The 18,894-nt window shown below is 41.0% G+C and overlaps 2 protein-coding genes across 25 annotated transcripts in view; both read right to left on the bottom strand.

The window, feature by feature from the left end:
* MACF1 (microtubule actin crosslinking factor 1) overlaps nucleotides 1-18,894 on the bottom strand; it is a 342,706-nt gene that overhangs the window by 132,599 nt on the left and 191,213 nt on the right. For all 24 annotated transcript variants that reach the window (XM_036835427.1, XM_036835461.1, XM_036835471.1 and 21 more), the window contains 10 exons: nucleotides 16,360-16,538; nucleotides 14,835-14,973; nucleotides 13,977-14,170; nucleotides 12,201-12,363; nucleotides 11,298-11,381; nucleotides 8,056-8,163; nucleotides 7,771-7,869; nucleotides 5,710-5,862; nucleotides 5,315-5,403; nucleotides 2,269-2,404 (listed from right to left, as the gene is read on the bottom strand). In XM_036835427.1, coding sequence (XP_036691322.1) covers nucleotides 2,269-2,404; nucleotides 5,315-5,403; nucleotides 5,710-5,862; nucleotides 7,771-7,869; nucleotides 8,056-8,163; nucleotides 11,298-11,381; nucleotides 12,201-12,363; nucleotides 13,977-14,170; nucleotides 14,835-14,973; nucleotides 16,360-16,538 — 1,344 coding nt within the window. The remainder of the gene's footprint in view (nucleotides 1-2,268; nucleotides 2,405-5,314; nucleotides 5,404-5,709; nucleotides 5,863-7,770; nucleotides 7,870-8,055; nucleotides 8,164-11,297; nucleotides 11,382-12,200; nucleotides 12,364-13,976; nucleotides 14,171-14,834; nucleotides 14,974-16,359; nucleotides 16,539-18,894) is intronic.
* Nucleotides 2,923-3,159, bottom strand: LOC118886252 (cytochrome c oxidase subunit 7C, mitochondrial-like). Its single transcript, XM_036835698.1, has one exon. It carries the CDS (start codon nucleotides 3,085-3,087, stop codon nucleotides 2,923-2,925), a length of 165 nt encoding a protein of 54 aa, XP_036691593.1. The 5' UTR covers nucleotides 3,088-3,159.

Genomic DNA, 18,894 nt, shown 5'->3' with positions numbered 1-18,894 from the left:
TCTTTAGTCAGTGTTACTTTTTGATCCTTATTTAACTCAACTTATTCATGGAGGATCTTATTGAAGTAACTGCCAATCACTTCCTTGCCTCCTATATAATGCATTTCATTTCTGTCTCAGTGAGAAGTAAGCTCCGTAACAGCAGGTACTTTGCCCAGTGGATGTCCAGGACTCGTACCAGCAGTTAAAGAAACATTTGATGAATAAATGAATAAACTGATAAATAGTAAGGAAATCCTTAAAATCATTAACCTATTTCCCCCAGATTTTAAAAACATGCCCTGAGGACGTCCAGCTTGATTAGTTGCACACTATCGGAGACGCAGAACAGACAGCAAATGAGGAAGCAGATCTGGGTCGCATCTTCATCTCACTGTATTTGTTCAAATAATGGAATAACTGAGAATTCTCCACACTACTTAAAATATTATGTGTTATTCTTCATCCTCCCTCTGTTTTCTGACCCACAATGTAGAGTTTAACTTGTATAAGGTAAACGTATGCTATGTGAATCTACAAGTTATCTAGTCTTTATAGATTGAAGGAAAAATCCCACTGGCATGTGACTCTCTGAAATATATGAAAAATTCCTTTTACAAAATCCACGTAAAGACTATTCAGAGGCAGACAATATGACAAAGGAAAAGATTCTTTGGGGAAACCTCTAATTTCTTCCATGAGTTCACAGAGTCTCAGAAATGCTGGTATTGAAAAAAGGCCTGGAGTCCAGCCAAAGAGAAAAGACTGTTCTTTCTAACACCCTCGTAATTGGAGGAGAGGCAGGAATCACTGTATCGGGAAATAATCCAGAGAAATTCATTTTGGCCCCACCAAACATGGGCATTCTGACCTCAACAAGCAGAAAAAGACAGAGGGAGAAGAGGAAAGAAAACATAAAAGGCTTCTACTTACCAGGGTTGCAGGGTGTGCCTTGGGCAGATAAGAGAGAGAGCCTTATTGGGGCAGCTCAGCCGTATCGCACACACAGTGTAAGCTTGGTGTTAGCGTCCAGCATGCGACTGTTTGTTTTTTTGCAAAAAAGAACCCCAAACAGGTCGTCCTCTTTTCCCTTTGTGCATTTGTGCTTAAACTCCAAAGGGTTAGTGAAACTTGTAAGCAAGGATGTCAGTTAATCAGAACAGTACTTCACATGAAACACACAAACGGTAACAGGGGACACATCATGCTCAATGGAGTGGTGCTCAGCAGCTTGACTTTCTTTCTTTCCTTCTCCCCTTTTTTCACCTTTCAAAATGAGAACTGAATGTTCTCAGCAAGCAATTGTTAAAACTCTTCACGTACTCCCGTATATGGTGAAGCAATGAGCCATTAGAAGTCGGCTACCTCACACAGAGCATGTTAAACCAGCACGTTCTTTTCGGAAATCTGCTCTCAAATAAATCATAGCTGGTTCTGCACTGTGGTCTTTACAACTCTAGCCCCTGCTGCACAAATTTCATGACCAGAGTCAAAGCATGTTTTGTATGAATATCATTTTGAGCAATATCTAGACCAAATCTGATTGCCACAAGGGCTTCAATTCTGGCCTGCCCCCACGGAATTTGGCCATTGCTTCACAACATAGGAAATAAGCAGGCAAACACACATATATATCCCAGAGACACATGTATATAATATGGTAAGTTTACATATACACACAAGTATCCAGGAAGAACTTAGGACAACCAGCAGGAACTTAACAACTTCCATATGGTCCAGGAAATGAACATGAGAGGGAACTGGTAAAGATGTCACATGATGGGGCGACTATGGGTAAGGGGAACCAGTGTCTCAGTCAGTGCAGCTAATTCACCAGTTTCTTTTGGAAATTAACATTTCTCATTTATTTAGTAGACAGGGAAAAAAGTATGGGGGGAAGAGGTTCACAGCCTTTACTTCCCAATATTCAGAACTCTTGGCTATCAACTTTCGAGTGACAATGCCACAGAGTAACCTTATTGCCTTCTGATCAGATATAATATAGCATTTAGGTTCTCCTTGACTGTGGTCTGCCACAAAATGGAAGATCACACAACAGTGAACCAGGTCTAACGGGTTAGCCGTAAGCACCTTCTAGTGATTTTTGACTGACCAACACATCGTGGAACCCCAGTAAAGAAACACGAGACAAATGGCTGCTACAGTGAGGTTAAAAATCAAGTCACACTGGTCATGGAAAGCTAGTGATCATGACTCCCAATCAGCAAAGCTGCCGTCATACCGTTCAGAAGATACCCTTCCAACATTTGGAGAGAAAACTAAAAGTACCTTTTGTTCTGTCTGCTGGGCCAGCTGGCTCTGAAGCTGCTGCAGCTGGTTTGCTGAACCATCACAAAGGTCATGGTAAGCCTTATTCAGGGCATTCAATTGCTCAGATATCTGTTCCTTCTCTTTTTCTGAGAGCCTGGAAGATGAAGCACGAAAGGTCTTTTAGAGAAAAACCTTTCCCCAAACTCTCCTCTGTTGCCTCAAAATGACTTCTCCACCGTGGATAGTATTCTTCTTCATCACTGTTCATGATGGGTCATCTGGTCACTCTTCCGTACTCAGTGAACACTTTGGCATCTAGCTCACAGTTTTCCTGTCTATCTCCAACCAAGCCATGATTCTTGGTATGTCAATGCTCATGTCACCAATTATCTAACACCCGATGCTTGTAGTCCTGCGACCAATCCAAATGTGCTCCACGCCACTTCAGCCCCACCCGCACATGGCAAACTTGGCTGCTACCATCATCTAAAATTATTCCACTTCTGAAATTTTATTTTATTTTTTTAAGGATTTATGCCAGGAATTTATTTACAAACATATCTAGGATGCTGAGTTCAAGAGTTTGATCCTTTTTCCAAAGAGACCGCACATCTTAAAATGCTCCTCTTCGTATCTGTCTCATGGATTATTTTTTAAGCAGTTGGTGTCTTATTATAGAAAGGTGCAGCAAAAGTCAGAACCAAAGTACAAAGTCATCGTAGCTAGTGACCGCCATTTGTTTTCCACTGAAAATGGTAAATTCTTCCCTGGACCCTCCTCATAGTGGCTCCTATGGATCACAGAGGTTGTGAACCTCTGGGTGCTTTGTCCCAACATAGCGCTGTCAGAAGCCCTGCGAAAGGCGCAGAAACTGAAGGCGGAAGAAATGGCGGCAGCACACCAAGCACTCCTTTCCTCAAGACCTTGTTCCCCTGTGTGCAAGGACCATCCACTTCTGAAATTTTAAACTTCAAGAATCTACTATCGGATTGTAACTCCTGATTATAATCCTACCTGGCTAGTTTTCCTTCTTTACTCCTACACCTCTTCTCTTTTAAAAACAAAATATCTTAAAGAGACAAAAGAGAAGAATAAAATATACTCTCATTTACTTATTACCCAACTATCCAACTTTACCAAATTTTATTGTAGTATTTTACCAAATTTTCTTCAGATCCTTCTCTTAGACATAACACATTACTGATAAAGTCCCATGTGTATCTGTCACCAACCCTGCTCCTATCCCTCGCTCCCCAGAAGTTATCACTATCTTCAATTCCTTTTCTCATTCTACATTGTGTTTTTGAGACTGAATCCTGTGATTCATCTTACAAGTATCCATCAGCTTACTGAGATTTCCCAAACCTTCCTTGACTCCTCCATCTCTCTTAATCCATCAGTCCTCTCCATTACCTTCAGTTTCTTCTCTTTGGAGTCCAGACCCACAGGCCACCATCTCAATTACTCCCTATTATCTTTGCACTCTCTCCTCACTAACAAGACTCCAGTCCCAGATCAACCAAACCCCTGGACTTCTCTGTTCCCACATGCAGCCTAAGTCTATCTAGTGGGGGGATTCCAAAACCATGTATCAACAGAAGAGGTCTTCCTGGTTTCTAACCTCTACTGGACTTCCGTGCTTCCTGACAATCCTCTTGGAGGCTCCCACTCTAACTTGCAGCAAACAACCTCTCTCCCTATTTCAAAGAGAAAATACAGACCACTGGGCACTAATTCTCTCACCTTCTAACTTCACTTCTGGCATATTTATCTGTATTCATACCTTTCCTAATCTCCTTTTCCTCAGACCTCAGAGGAAAAGGTGTCTCAACTCCTGTTTAAGCTTGTACTTTCTACCCATGGATAAATTTTATCCTCTCCTACATCCTTTGCAACCCCTCTCCTATGACTTCAATTTCTCTCTCCCTTTCGGTCCTTGAGACTCAGTCCATAAACACAGTTAAGTCTCCGTGATCTTTTAACAAAACAAAACCTCTTCTTGATCATAAATTCTGCTCTAAGTATTTGCTGTATTATTTCTCTCCTTTCCCATGGCCAAGCTCCTTGGAAGAGTAGTCTAATTTCATTATCACTACCTTCCATGCCTCACGTGCTCCCCATTACTCTAAATCAGACATCATCCCCCAGCTCTTCACCAGAGTCACCAAAAGCTTCCAACTTGCCAAATTTAATAGCCATGTCTCAGTCTTAACTTTTCTTGACTTTTGACCACTCCCTTCTTTCTGGAGCTCTGTTCTCTCTTAGGTTCTAAGGTATCACTCATAATTTCCTCTTACTTCTCTAAGGCTTCCTTTATAGGCCGAGAAGCCCTTGAACCCTTGTAAGCTAATCCAGTCATGGTTTCTTCTATGCTAACGACTCAAATCTCTGTCACTTCAAACGTCTCTCATTAATTCTAAATTTACACATAAAGCTGCCCACTGGACAACTTTAGTGGAACTACATAAGGCATAAATAATGTATCAGGTACTTCCAAATACATACTGGAAGTTTACCCTCTGATGTCCTGTGGGATCTTCACATTCATAATGTCTGAAACTATAGCTGCCTCCTTCGTCCTCAACCCATACTTTCTCCTGTATTCTCTGTCTTGGTTATTAGTAGCATCACCAAATACCCAGTGGCCTAAGCCAGAAACCTGGGAGTTATATCTGATAATTTTCATTGGTCACCAAACCCTGTAAGTTCATTATCCATACTATCTTTTGAATCTTTGTCCCCTCTCCATCTCTCATCGTTTCTTGCCTATATTATCAGAACAGCCTCTTAACTGGTCTCTCAGGCCTCTACTCTTGCCCCATGTCTATCCATTCTCTATAAAACTGTTCTAGAAACCTTTATCAACAATGTCCAATCATGTTTAAAATCTTTCCCCATAGCCAACAGGTAGAATGCAAACTCTTCAGGATGAACTACAAGGCTCTTCATAATCTGGCTCTTGCCACCCTGAATTCTCCAGCCCAAATTCTGATCATGACCTGAAGTTTTAGCCAGGTAGATCCAGTTCCCCCAGATGTGCTGTAATCTCTCATTTAATACTCACTTATGACCATGCTTGGCCAAGAAGATCTGTGAAGTTTTAATGGCCTCAGAGACTTGTTCCCTCTTGGTTGTTAGCTCCTCTGCCAGAACCTATGCAGTAGAAGAAAAAAGTTTCAGAACCCAAGATATTAAAGAACCAAAAATCATTTGAAATAACTTAAAATAAAATCCTAGGGAAAAACTTAGCTTAGGTAAGATGATTATTACCACTATATACAGTGATCTAGAAAGCAGAAGTACAAATAAGATGACGTCTTAAGTTTCTTTAAGTCCTGGAAGTTAACACTTAATGAGATCATAATTGTTCCTGGGTGGCCCAATGTGACATATTATTCCACCTAATGAGTAATCACATATTATGCTACCCAGGAAGTGACAGATGGACCTTCTACTCACCTGCTGTTCTAAAATAGCTTTTTCAATGTCTGTTGATTCTTTGGTCTGGGATGAGGTAGCTTTACTTTGTGTATTCTTTGCTAGGGTAGACACCCAGCCCAAAAGTTCTTTAACCTTCTCCACATGTTCCTGTTTTTCTTCTTCTACCACTTTCTAGAAGAGAAAATAGAAAATCAGTATCTTGGTCAATGTCTTACTACACCGGCCTGATTCAGAGTTCCTAAAACAAAGACATGAATGTTACCTAAATCATAGCTAAAATAACCCCAAGTTAAATATAATTTACCCAGCCTACAGCAATGCTCACCAGCGCCTGGGTGATACTAATAGCTAAATTCATTATATCTAGGCTGGCACTTTTCTAAAAAAGCATGCTGTTTTCATATGTGATGGGTAGTCAATAATTATTTACTGATTTTAAAGAGCCCTTCACGGGCTTCCCTGGTGGCACAGTGGTTAAGAATCCGCATGCCAATGCAGGGGACATGGGTTCGAGCCCTGGTCTGGGAAGATCCCACATGTCGTGGAGCAACTAAGCCCGCGAGCCACTACTGAGCCCATGAGCCACAGTTACTGAAGCCCGTGTGCCTAGAGCCCATGCTCTGCAACAAGAGAGGCCACCGCAATGAGAAGCCCGCACACCGCAATGAAGAGCAGCCCCCGCTTGCTGCAACTAGAGAAAGCCCACGCACAGCAACAAAGACCCAACACAGCCAAAAATAAATTAAATAAAATAAATTAATTAAAAAGCCCTTCACATATAGCATCTTACTTATGTTCATAATTCTTAGATTTACAGATGAAGAGATGGACATCTACAGAGATTAAATGAGGTAGGTACTGACAGAAAGGAAGTCTTGTGCTAATTTACATGGGCAAAAGTTGGTATGGGTTAATGTTTCCAACAGCATTTCTTTTATAAGTGTTACTGAATATGCGGAAACTTACTTTGCAAAGACATAGAAGATCTTCATAATTATAAAAAGAAACCTGGGAGTTATATCTGATAATAATCTGATAATAATGAGTATGCTACTGCATACTCATTACAACAAATTCAAACAATCTGAAATTCATAATATTTGTTCCTTTAATCTCATTTCCCCAGGAATTTGGTATATATATATTTCTAAACTTGTTTGTATGCCCATATTGTCCCTTTGTGGTACACACAGTTTTGTTATTACTGAAATCATAATTATACATAGTATTTCAACTTGCTTTTTTCCTCAAATAATATATTATAAATATCTTTCCTTGTTGGTTCATTTAAATCTATTTCATTATTTTTAACAGCTTCATAGCATTCCATCATATGGAATTTGGATATTTCCACTATTTCCCTTTAACAAATTATGCTTTATTAAGGATCTTTGTTCATATCCCTTTCTTCATGCTTATAATGTTTCTGTAATAAAGATACTTGGAAGTGGGAGTGTCGGACACAAGACAGTCAGTCCTCATTATTCACTAGAAGGCTGTGATGTGCCCTATGGAGAAAATGCGCTTAATAAGCTTTGTTCAGGTGTGAGTTATATTGCTCTCGGCCATGAGTTCAATGTCAGTGAATCAGTAAGATATATTTTAAAATGTATTTTAAAATAAAAACACACATAAAACCAGGTTGTGCATTATCCGTTGACAAAAATGTTGTGATGTGACCAGAAGCTGGCAGGAACCTAACCCTGTGTTCCCCTGGATGCATGAATTCAGAATTTGCTGGTACAAGGGAGATCAGCTCGGTGCTTTGTGACCACCTAGAGGGGTGGGATAGGGAGGGTGGGAGGGAGATGCAAGAGGGAGGGGATATGGGGATATATGTATAGCTGATTCACTCTGTTATAAAGCAGAAACTAGCACAACATTGTAAAGCAATTATACTCCAATAAAGATGTTAAAAAAAAAAAAGGAATTTGCTGGTGCAGTGTGCACAGTGACTTCATAGAACATGACTACTGTGAACAATGGTCATCGGCTATGTGTGCATTTTAAATCTTGATAGATGAGGTTCAAGATTTTTCATTCTACTTTCAAGATGATTTAGGACCCCGTTGCCCTCACCTCCTCCTCCTCCAGCCGCCGGAGTGCATCACTGATGTATTTCACGTGCTGAGTTGTTAAGGTCACCAATGCTGTGTAGCGAGTCCTTAAGTCCATGAACTACAGTTCAAAAAAAAAAAACAATTTAGATAAGTTATCTGCCAGAAAAGTCAATTTAAATAGTTGACAATAAGAGGAAGTTTTCACGAAGTCACACGCTCGACAGTAATCAAGCTGTAAGGCCTCGATGAGCGAATCTTTCCTTGAGGGAGGACAGCGGCACACGTCCTTGCCCCACCCTTTCACCTCTTGCGTGATGGCATCTGAAGAGGAAGGCGTGCGACGGCGCTTGCCCGGGGATTTCTGCTGTGATTCCACAAAGGCCTTGTATGTCATCAGTTGCAATTCATAGTCCTGGGGGAAGAAGACATTGAACTACGTTCACACAGGGCTTATAGCTCACACTGTCATGCAGTAGCATCACAGCATTTCAATGGTGAAAGGCATTTTGACGATCCTTTAGAATAGAGGTTAGCAAACTTTTCCTGAAAGTGGTACTGTCTCAGTCATGGCTACTCACCTCTGCCACTGCAAGTGAAAGCAGCCATAGAAAGTAAGTAAATGAAAGAGCATGGCTGTATTATGATAAAACATTACTTAGAGACACTGAAAGCTGAAGTTCATATAATTTTCATGTGTCGTGAGGTCTTCTTCTTCTTCTGAGTTTTTACAGGCATTTCTCATGGGCCATATAAAATAGGTGTGCAGGCTGGATTTAGCCTGTGGGTCACAGTTTGCTGCTCCTGAATTTGCAGTTTGTTGTGTGCTGACCCCATCCTTTCATCTCACACATGGGGCAACTGAGCCAGGAGACAGGAAGTGAGCTTCCCTAATTCACTCAGTGGGTGAGCGACACAGTCAGGATTGGAATCTGTCTTCCGTCCCTAAACCAACGTTCTTCTCATGTCGCCATGCTATCTTGTCGCTTCCTCTGCAATCCTGAGAGTACTGCCCTGGTCCAGGCCCTCTTCATAGCTCACATGACGGTGCAACAGCCTCTTACTCTCCTGCTTAAGAGTCTCACCTCCAATTTACTTTCTGTCCTGCTACTAGCATAACTTTTCTAAGTCAAAAAGGTGACCCCTTCGTTCCTCTGTTTGAAAGTTCTCAGTGACCTAGAGAAGATCTTCTCAAATATCAACATTCACCTGGGGAATCCTGTTAAAATGCAGATCCTGATTCAGCAGACTGAAGATTCTGCATTTCTGACTAGTTACCAGGTGATGTCAATGCTCTTGGTTCACAGACCATGTTTTGAGGAGCAAGAACAGATGGTTGTATAAAGCAAATTTTCCAAGAGAGAGAGATAACCCACAAACCATAATTTGCAATTATATTCTCTTGGTAACTTAAAGCTTGAGGAAGGTTGAGTGTGCTTAGAGATGGTGCTGACTCAAATTAAGTCAGCAACAATGAAGAATAAAGCGAATACTCCCCCCCCCAAAAAAAGAAAAGAACAGATGGTAGATTGGGATTGACATATATACACTAATATGTATAAAATGGATAACTAGTAAGAACCTGCTGTTTAAAAAAATAAATAAAATTAAATTAAAATAAAAAAAAGAAATCCAAAAAATAAAAAAATGAAAAAATAAAATGTTATTCAGATTATTTATCTTAACTTCTTACTATTTTACTTCTTGGCTGACTCCTCTATGTTCTTAGAATAAAATCCAAATGTCTGTGAGTCCCAGCCAGCCCTCAGTCTACATGTTCAGCTTTATCTGATGCCACTCTTCTTGCTCAGGCTGCCCAGGCCATAACCTGTCAGTTCTGAGAACCCATTAAGCTCTTTCTTATTAAAAAAAAAAAAAAAAAAGATGGTAAAGACAAAGGAACTGAACAAGGCCTTTCAAAGGTTGGCCCCAATCTCCTCTCTCATTTTCCACAATCACTGTTTCTCATGTAAAGTACACCTTCTAGCTATACCAGAATTGCTAGAATTTGCTATTTCCTCATATAATCATTGGATTTTATTCCTCCGTGCCTTTGATAATGCAGTTCCTTTTGCCTAGAATGTCTTGCTTTCTGTTGTCGACTTTGAAAATTCTAGACAGGAGGAAAATACTGAATGAGTTCCGTAAGCAGTCTATTTAAAAAATAGTAGTAGTAACAATAAAATATTAATAATAATAAAAACACGTGCTACCATTTACTGAATGTATTTTAAGTTTGAGGCATTGTCCTATGTATAAATGATCCCATTTAATCTTTGCAAACACTTTGCAATCACAAGTGAGGTACTTACTGTTCACATTTTGTAGATATAGCAACAGAAACTCAGAGGGGCTAAGTGTTTGCTCAAAGTCTTAAGCCTAGAAGATGGTGAAGCTAGGATATAAACTCAATTCTCTGTGACACCAAGTCTTCTGTTATTAACTGAAGAAATGTATTCATTTAAAAAACTATTTGTTGAGCACCTATTATGTGCTTGTCATTGTTCTGAGTGCTACACGCATAGTGGGAGACAAGTCAGGAAAAAACCTTCCTCCCCTTGAACTTAACATTCTCGTGGGAAGGCACATGTTAAACAAATAAATATATGAGAATCTCAGGTCATTTTTTTTTAAAGACCTTACCAGAGAAATAGGGAGTGGGGAGCCAGATCTTGCATAGCCTCATAAACCACAAAAGCATTTAAAATTTTAGTACAAGTATGATATGAAGCCATGAGACAGTTCTGAGCAGAAGAGTGACAGGATCTAATCTATCATGTTTCAGCTATGGTAAGGTACACATTTCCCTCACATTTTAGTATCTCTAAAATCTGCAATATGTCTTACTTGACATGTGCATAATTGGTGGAGTTTCTCCCTTTTTGGTAGTGCATAAAATAATATGGCTTATAATCGATGGTGTCTGAGGTTCTGTGATGTGTGGTATGTTCTTAAAAAGTGAGTCTGGCTACTGTGTGGGAAAACAGCTTGTGGGGGCAGGAGCAGAAGCAAGAGAGCAGCGCAGAGTACTGGAGTAGGCTATGGCAGATTCTTCACTTAGATGTGAACCAGGAAAATGGGGGAGGGAGGGGCAGTGAGGGGTAGTCAGATCCGGGACATACTGGAAGATGAAGACAACTTGTTCCCAGACTGTTGTTAAACATAAAGTTTAAGGTAAAGAGAAGAGTTAAGGATGACTCTTGGGGTTTTTTTTGCCTCAGCAACTAGGAAAATGGTGACACTATTTCCTGAGATATGCAAGATAGTGAGAAGCATATTTGAGAAGAAAACCCAAACATTCTGTTTTTCACATAGTAAGTTTAGAAGGCCTGCGGGTCATCCAAATGGAGACTCCTCAAATCTCAGCTGATGTCTGGTACCACTCTGAGCATCCCCAAATATGTGGCCATGAGAAGCACACATCTGCATTAACCTAAGGATGGAGCAGAAGAGCTCTGCTTACTTGTCCAAAACCAAAACCTATAGTGACATGCAGATCTTCCTAAGCTGGAGACGATTTATGTTCCTTCTGGGATATGGTAGCATTACCTTTACAATAGTGGAGTATTGCTGGGAAAATTTTTGACACTGGTCCAGTTTTCTCTGATTTCTCTCGATTTCTGCAAACAGCTCCTGGGAACCAAAATATCACCACCTTATCATTGTCATTATCATCAATGAAACAGCTGAGCATTTACCATGTTCTAAAGCAGTGGTTTTCAAACCTTAGCTGCATCAGAATCACCTAGAACACTGGATAAAGCATAGATTGCTGGGTTTCCACCTCCAGAGTCTCCGATTCGATAGATTCGGGTTTGAGAACTCGCATGTCTAACATGTCCCCAAGTGATGCTGATGCTGCTACTCTGGTTGTCCACACTCGGAAAACCATCGTTCTAAGTATTTTACATGTATCATTTCATTTAATCCTAACTACAAAAACCTCATGAGGGCAGTTGAACCAATAATGGACTATGTCCGTTTTATTGTTAAGGAAAGTAGAATACTAAGAGACTAAGTAATTTGCTCAAGTTCTCATAATGAGTGAGGGAGCCAAAAAAAAAAAAAACCCCAAAATACCAACAAATAAAAACTGTTTTGAATGAAATAATTTTCTTCCACTCATAGCTTTCCCTGGGTTTTCATTCCCCTATATTCTAATCCTGGCAAAACAAAATGTAATATCAAGAAATGAAATAAAGCAAGATAATTCTACTCTGCCCATCTAGTGCTTTCAATATATACTCACAGAAACTCAGGACTGGAAGGGGCCTTACAGGTTACCTGGCCTAAATGCAAAACCAGTACCTAGAGACCATCCTGCTTGAACACTTTTCAGAAGGAGCTCAGAATGTCTTAACATTGGAGGGAAGCTAATTGCTAGCATATCATCTTCTTTATGATGAGCTAGCTTCCCCCGTGCAACTTCCACTCGGCTACGGCCACACCCACCGTCTGCTGGCTGAGCTGCTCGGATAGCACTCTGCTGTCCTCAGCCTGGCCTGGCTTCATCATTTCCTGCTGGGCAGTGGTTTCCTCAATCCATTTGATGAGAGTTCCATGGCAGGCTCGGTAATCTCCCAGAACTTCCTGGATACTTTCTAGCTCAGATTGGCTGCAGAAGCAAACGGAAACTGCTATCAGATATCTTGGTATAAATACAATTAAGTAAATGAGTCAATTCCCTCCAAGCCCAGTTGGGCTTGACCACAGAGGATACATCTTTATTTTGAGGAAAGAGCAATGCAGCACTGAGTGGGAGCTATGCATTTACCCACTACCCTATGGGGTGAAAAGTGAATAGAAACCAGTCGTGCCCTGCTAGGCCTGGAATCGGCTTTGGGGCCTGGCATCCCATGATAATCCTTGTCAAATTTTTCACCTATGTTGCCAAGGATTACCACGTTGCCAATAATACACTGCCTGTACACTTTTGTCTCCTGGTGACAGGGTACCTGTCAGAATACTCCAGCTATGATTTATGAATCACTGTAATTTCTTGGGGAGAAAAGTAGGGGTGGAGTGGGTAAAAAATAGTAGTTATTGACTGTTTTTTTTTTTTGTTGTTTTTTTTTTTTTTTTTAAAGAAAGCTGCGTTTTATAGCTACTTTATTTATTTATTTATTTATTTTTGGCTGTGTTGGGTCTTCGGTTCGTGCGAGGGCTTTCTCCAGTTGCGGCAAGCGGGGGCCACTCTTCATCGCGGTGCGGGGACCGCTCTTCATCGCGGTGTGCGGGCCTTTCACTATTGCGGCCCCTCCCGTTGCGGGGCACAGGCTCCAGACGCGCAGGCTCAGTAGTTGTGGCGCACGGGCCCAGCCACTCCGTGGCATGTGGGATCTTCCCAGACCAGGGCTCGAACCCGTGTCCCCTGCATTAGCAGGCAGATTCTCAACCACTGCGCCACCAGGGAAGCCCAGTAGTTATTGACTGTTAATTCCAGTAACAGCTTCTTATACCACTTCTGTTAGTCTAACTAGCCTTGGGATAGTAATTCAATTATAGAGAATCAATCCAACCTTATTTGAGTCTCTAGAACCCCTCTTCCTATATATTTTCCTAACTAGCCTAGCCTCAGATAGGTAGTTTCCGATCTTTGCTACTCAAATAAGTCATCAAAAGCAGGACCTCGAATAACAGATAAAAACCACTAAATCAGCAAATGAAAAGGAAGCAAGAAATTCTACAAAGCCCCACTATGAATAATAACTCATATTAAGATTCAAAGCTAGGGACTTCCCCGGCATGGCAGTGGTTGAGACTCTGCACTTCCACTGTAAGGGGGCACAGGTTCGATCCCTGGTCGGGGAACTAAGATCCCACATGCCATGCAGCACGGCCAAAAAAAAAAAAAAAGATTCAAAGCTAGTAAAACAAGAGCTAGAACTCAGGTTTTGTCCTTGAGAAAAGATCATTAAGTCACCTTTCCAGTCTATATTCTAAGACACCACTGTCATCATGGCTTAAATGGGTTAAGACCAGGGACACAGGAGAGGCACTGCTAATAGGACCATCACTGTGCCCCAAAAGCAAGCCTCAGGACTGCTTTGGGGTTGGTGGTCCCAACCTCCTGTCACTTACGTTGTCCAGAAGGTATACTGTCACTTAATTTCTACCCCTCCCCATCAATTCCTGCCTTTAAACAAGCATACATAGAAATAACTCTATTTTTGTTTAAAACCTGGTTCCTGAACCCTAAGAGAAGAAAAGGGCGGGGCCGCCACTTACCGGGTCTCAAGCTGGGCAATGACCCGGTGCCAACGCTCCTGCAGCTGGGAGCCCTTCTCCTGATAGCGCTCCAAATCCAGGTTTCGCTCTGGGGTCAGACGACTCAGCTGCTCTGCCACCACCTTGGCCTTCGCAATTTCCTCATCCAGGACTGAAAACACTGAATTCTTGTCCTTTGCATCACTAAGCCAGTTCTATAAAAACACAAGGACAGCAACAGGTTAAATATATTCCATGCTAAAAAAGGACTCAGACTAAGGTAAAAAACAAGGACGTTGTCTACAGCCAGCTCCATATAACATCTGTGATTCAGAACCTAGACTCTATACTGTTCGTGCCAGAAATGCCTCCACAGTCCTCATGCAAACTAGTCAGCCAGTAGAGTACAGAAAATGTGCAAAGAACTTGTGTCTGAAACCTGGCTCTACCGCTTATAAGCTATGAAACCATGATAAGTCACTTAGCCAATCTGAATCTTGGTATTCTATATGTAAATAGAGATAAAAATCCCTTCTCTATCTACCTCACAGAGTTGCTTGTGAGAATCAAAGGAGATAACAGCTAAGTGATTTACAAACTTATAGCACAACCACTGATTATATCCAATTAAACTATGACTTTACTGGGGAGAAATAGGAAGAAATAAATAGAGAAGCATAGTCCTTTATCTCCCCTTTCTAGCTAGACATATTTCTCAATCCTTTCTTCTTTGGACCCACATCAAAAGATATTAAGTTTGATATTCTGCCTAATTCAAATGCAAACTTAAATCAGTGTCATGCCATCCAAAACTGCATTTCTCTGCTAACCCCAAGCAATGGATGTGTTAAGTCAACCTAAGAACTGAGAACAACCAACCTGTAACGTAGACCGATGGGACTCCAGAGCTGAGAGATCTGCTGGTACTGTTTCTTCTTGACTCAGCTTGATTTCATAACCTTTGACTAAGAGTTCAGCATCCTGGATGCTACGCACTATAACACTGATTGTCTTTAGCCTGTGAGGATAAAATCACTTCCATTAACACACACATTTTAAGAGCTGAGCTACAGACCTGGAGTACTACAGAGAGATTCACCAAACGTAACTGTCAAAATCAACTTCGCAGGCTTCCTTGGTGCCACAGTGGTTAAGAATCCGCCTGCCAATGCAGGGGACACGGGTTCGAGCCCTGGTCCGGGAAGATCCCACATGCCGCGGAACAACTAAGCCTGTGCGCCACAACTACTGAGCCTGCGCTCTAGAGCCCGCGAGCCACAACTACTCAGCCCGCACGCCACAACTACTGAAGCCCGCACCTAGAGCCCGTGCTCCACAACAAGAGAAGCCACCGCAGTGAGAAGCTGGCGCTCCACAATGAAGAGTAGCCCCCGCTAGCCGCAACTAGAGAAAGCCTGTGCACAGCAATGAAGACCCAATGCAGCCCAAAATAAATAAATTAAAAATAAATAAATTTATTTAAAAAAAAAATCAACTTCGCCATTACTAAATGATGACAGGGTTTCATAAAAACAAGAAAGCGTGGTGTAGTGCTGCCAATTTAAGCCAATTAAAAATGAAGTTCTGGGTGGCACTGGGACACACACAAACATACACACACACACACACACACACACACACACAGGCACATGGTAGTCTCATGGGAAAAAAGGCATGAGGCCAGAAATCCACTCAATACCATGAAGACTCTAAGATCTTGCTTCTCAAGGTCATGGGTAGGGATGGGTGGGTAGAGGGAAGACCCTCAAAGCCTAGTATTTAGTTTGCTTATTTACTTATTTATTTATTTATTTATGGCTGTGTTGGGTCTTCGTTTCTGTGCGAGGGCTTTCTCTAGTTGCGGCAAGCGGGGACCTCTCTTCATCGCGGTGCGCGGGCCTCTCACTGTCGCAGCCTCTCTTGTTGCACAGCACAGGCTCCAGACGCGCAGGCTGAGCAATTGTGGCTCACGGGCCTAGTCGCTCCATGGCATGTGGGATCCTCCCAGACCAAGGCTCGAACCCGTGTCCCCTGCACTGGCAGGCAGATTCTCAACCACTGTGCCACCAGGGAAGCCCTAGTATTTAGTTTAGATGAAAAATTTTCTTTCTTTAGTGTCCCTTTTTCTTTTTCAAAAGAGGTATCTAATCAATCAGAAATGAGGTTCAAAATAGTCCTAAAACTGTCAATCAACTCCCCTTCTGTATTCCTGGCATTTGTTCATTGCAGCCCAAATGAACCCACTCCGTGTTATTTGAAACTAAAGCCAAGGTCTCTTTTTATTGGTACAAGCTCTTTTTATGGGTGCACTCTCCCTGAATTGTTCATGAAACATTCCAGGCACTTTTTTTTTCATCTGAATGGAAAACATTGCCCTCTGGACCCAAATTCTCAGCTCACTCACTTGTTCAAATAGACAGTGGAGAGACCATACACATGGTCCATTTTCTCCACCAGCAGATTGAGTTCTGAGCGCAGAGTTGGGACACTCGAACCAGATGGGGACTGATGGAGAAAGCTGCTGCATTTCGTGGAAACAGCATCCAAGTCTGACCTCAGTTGCTGCAAATCCTCCTGGGTGTGCTGTCAGGAACAAGACACACAACAAACACAGAGACAGAATTGAACAAAGAAGTTAAAAAGAAGTCCTTGTTCATAATAGCAAAATATTGGAAACAAACCAAATGTCATATATAGGAGAATGATGGAATCAACTAGGAAACAGCAACGCGGGGGGAGCTGGGGAAAGAATATAGACAAGTAACTTCTGAACAAAGAATTGACTGTAGGCATACCTTCAGGATAAACACAAAAAGAATTACATTAAACTCTAGTTAGTAGGTTTGCTTTTTGTAATACTATGAGTTAGCAGTTCTGAAACCATTATCTGTACATGTTAGAACTGAGCAATAAATAAATTTACTGTGGATAATGTGAAGGAGGTTTTTCAGTCTTGGGGGAGTTACATATATGGAAAAAGGAAAGAACAGAAGAAGCCCTGAGGTATTGGTTTGGAACTGGATGGAAAGAGATACATACGAATTCGTGATCACTTGTACGCTCTATCTGCTGAGCAGGCCTAGAAGTGGACACCCCAATAAAAATGAGCACACTCAGCACCTGATCTTGGTTTCTAAATAAAGGAACCTAAAAGGAAGCAAGACTCTTAGGAGAGACGCTGATTCTAGGGTTGGGAATGGTAAAGGCAAGAGGAACCCAGAAAATCCTGTTTTATTGAGAAATAAGAAAGCACTCAAAGAATGAGGAGGGCATGTTAAAATGACACAGGACCCAGCTTGAAGGGGCTCCCAATGGCTAAATTTGGGAAATTTTGAACATCAAAATAAAGACAGTAGCAAATTATTATACAAACCACTGAATTAAAATAAGAATCCATAAGTCCATACTGACATAACAAAGGAAGAAAGGAGGGAATGGGGGAGGCAAGTTCTTCCCTTTTGATAGAATGGAAAATTTTAAATGTAAAAGGAATGACAGAATTAGAAAATCACCTTTTGGCAAAAGTCATACTAATAATTAATTCGGTCAGAAAACTACTAGAACTAATCAATGAATTTGTTAAGGCTGCAGGATACAAAATTAATGCACAGAAATCTCTTGGATTCCTATACACTAAAAATGAAAAATCAGAAAGAGAAATTAAGGGAACAATTCCATTCACCCTCACAACAAAAAGAATAAAATACCTAGGAATAAACCTACCTAAGGAGGCAAAAGATCTGTACTCAGAAAACTATAAAACACTGATGAAGGAAATCAAATATGACATAAACAGATGGAGAAATATACCATGCTCTTGGATTGGAAGAATCAATATTGTGAAAATGACTATACCACCCAAAGCAATCTACAGAGTCAATGCAATCCCTATCAAACTACCAATGGCATTCTTCACAGAATTAGAACAAAAAATTTTACAACTCATATGGAAACACAAAAGACCCTGAATAGCCAAAGCAATCTTGAGAAAGAAAAACGGAGCTGGAGGAATCAGCCTCCCTGACTTCAAACTATACTGCAAAGCTACAGTAATCAAGACAGTATGGTATTGGCACAAAAACATATAGATCAATGGTACAGGATAGAAAGCCCAGAGATAAACCCACACACATATGGTCATCTAATTTACAACAAAGGAGGCAAGAACATACAATGGAGAAAAGACAGCCTCTTCAATAAGTGGTGCTGGGAAAAGTGGACAGCTACATGTAAAAGAATGAAATTAGAACACTACCTAACACCATACACAAAAATAAACTCCAAATGGATTAAAGACTTAAATGTAAGACCAGACACTATAAAACTCTTAGAGGAAAACAGGAAAAACACACTTTGACACAAACCACAGCAAGATCTTTTTTGACCCATCTCCTAGAGAAATGGAAATAAGAACAAAAATAAACAAATGGGACCTAATGAAACTTAAAAGCTTTTGCACAGCAAAGGAAACCATAAACAAGACAAAAAGACAATCCTCAGAATGGGAGAAAATATTTGCAAATGAAACAACAGACAAAGGATGAATCTCCAAAATATACAAACAGCTCATGGAGCTCAATATCAAAAAAACAAACAATTCATTTAAAAACTGGGTGGAAGACCTAAATAGACATTTCACCAAAGAAGACATACAGATAGCCAAGAGGCACATGAAAAAATGCTCAATATCACTAATTATTAGAGAAATGCAAATCAAAACTACAATGAGGTATCACCTCACACCAATCAGAATGGCCATTATCAAAAAATCTAGAAACAATAAATGCTGGAAAGGGTGTGGTGAAAAGGGAAGCCTCCTGCACTGTTGGTGGGAATGTAAACTGATACAACCACTATGGAGAACAGTATGGAGGTTCCTTAAAAAACTAAAAATAGAACTAATATATGGCCCAGCAATCCCACACAGGCATATACCCTG

This window comes from Balaenoptera musculus, chromosome 1 (assembly GCF_009873245.2).
Source record: "Balaenoptera musculus isolate JJ_BM4_2016_0621 chromosome 1, mBalMus1.pri.v3, whole genome shotgun sequence".
Taxonomy (NCBI): Eukaryota; Metazoa; Chordata; class Mammalia; order Artiodactyla; family Balaenopteridae; genus Balaenoptera; species Balaenoptera musculus.
Note: the sequence above shows the minus strand (reverse complement) of the source record. Positions and strands in the feature narration are given on the sequence as shown.

Coding starts and splice junctions, on each gene's coding strand:
- LOC118886252 (XM_036835698.1), bottom strand. CDS start 3,087: ATGTTGGGACAAAGCACCCAGAGGTTCACAACCTCTGTGATCCATAGG.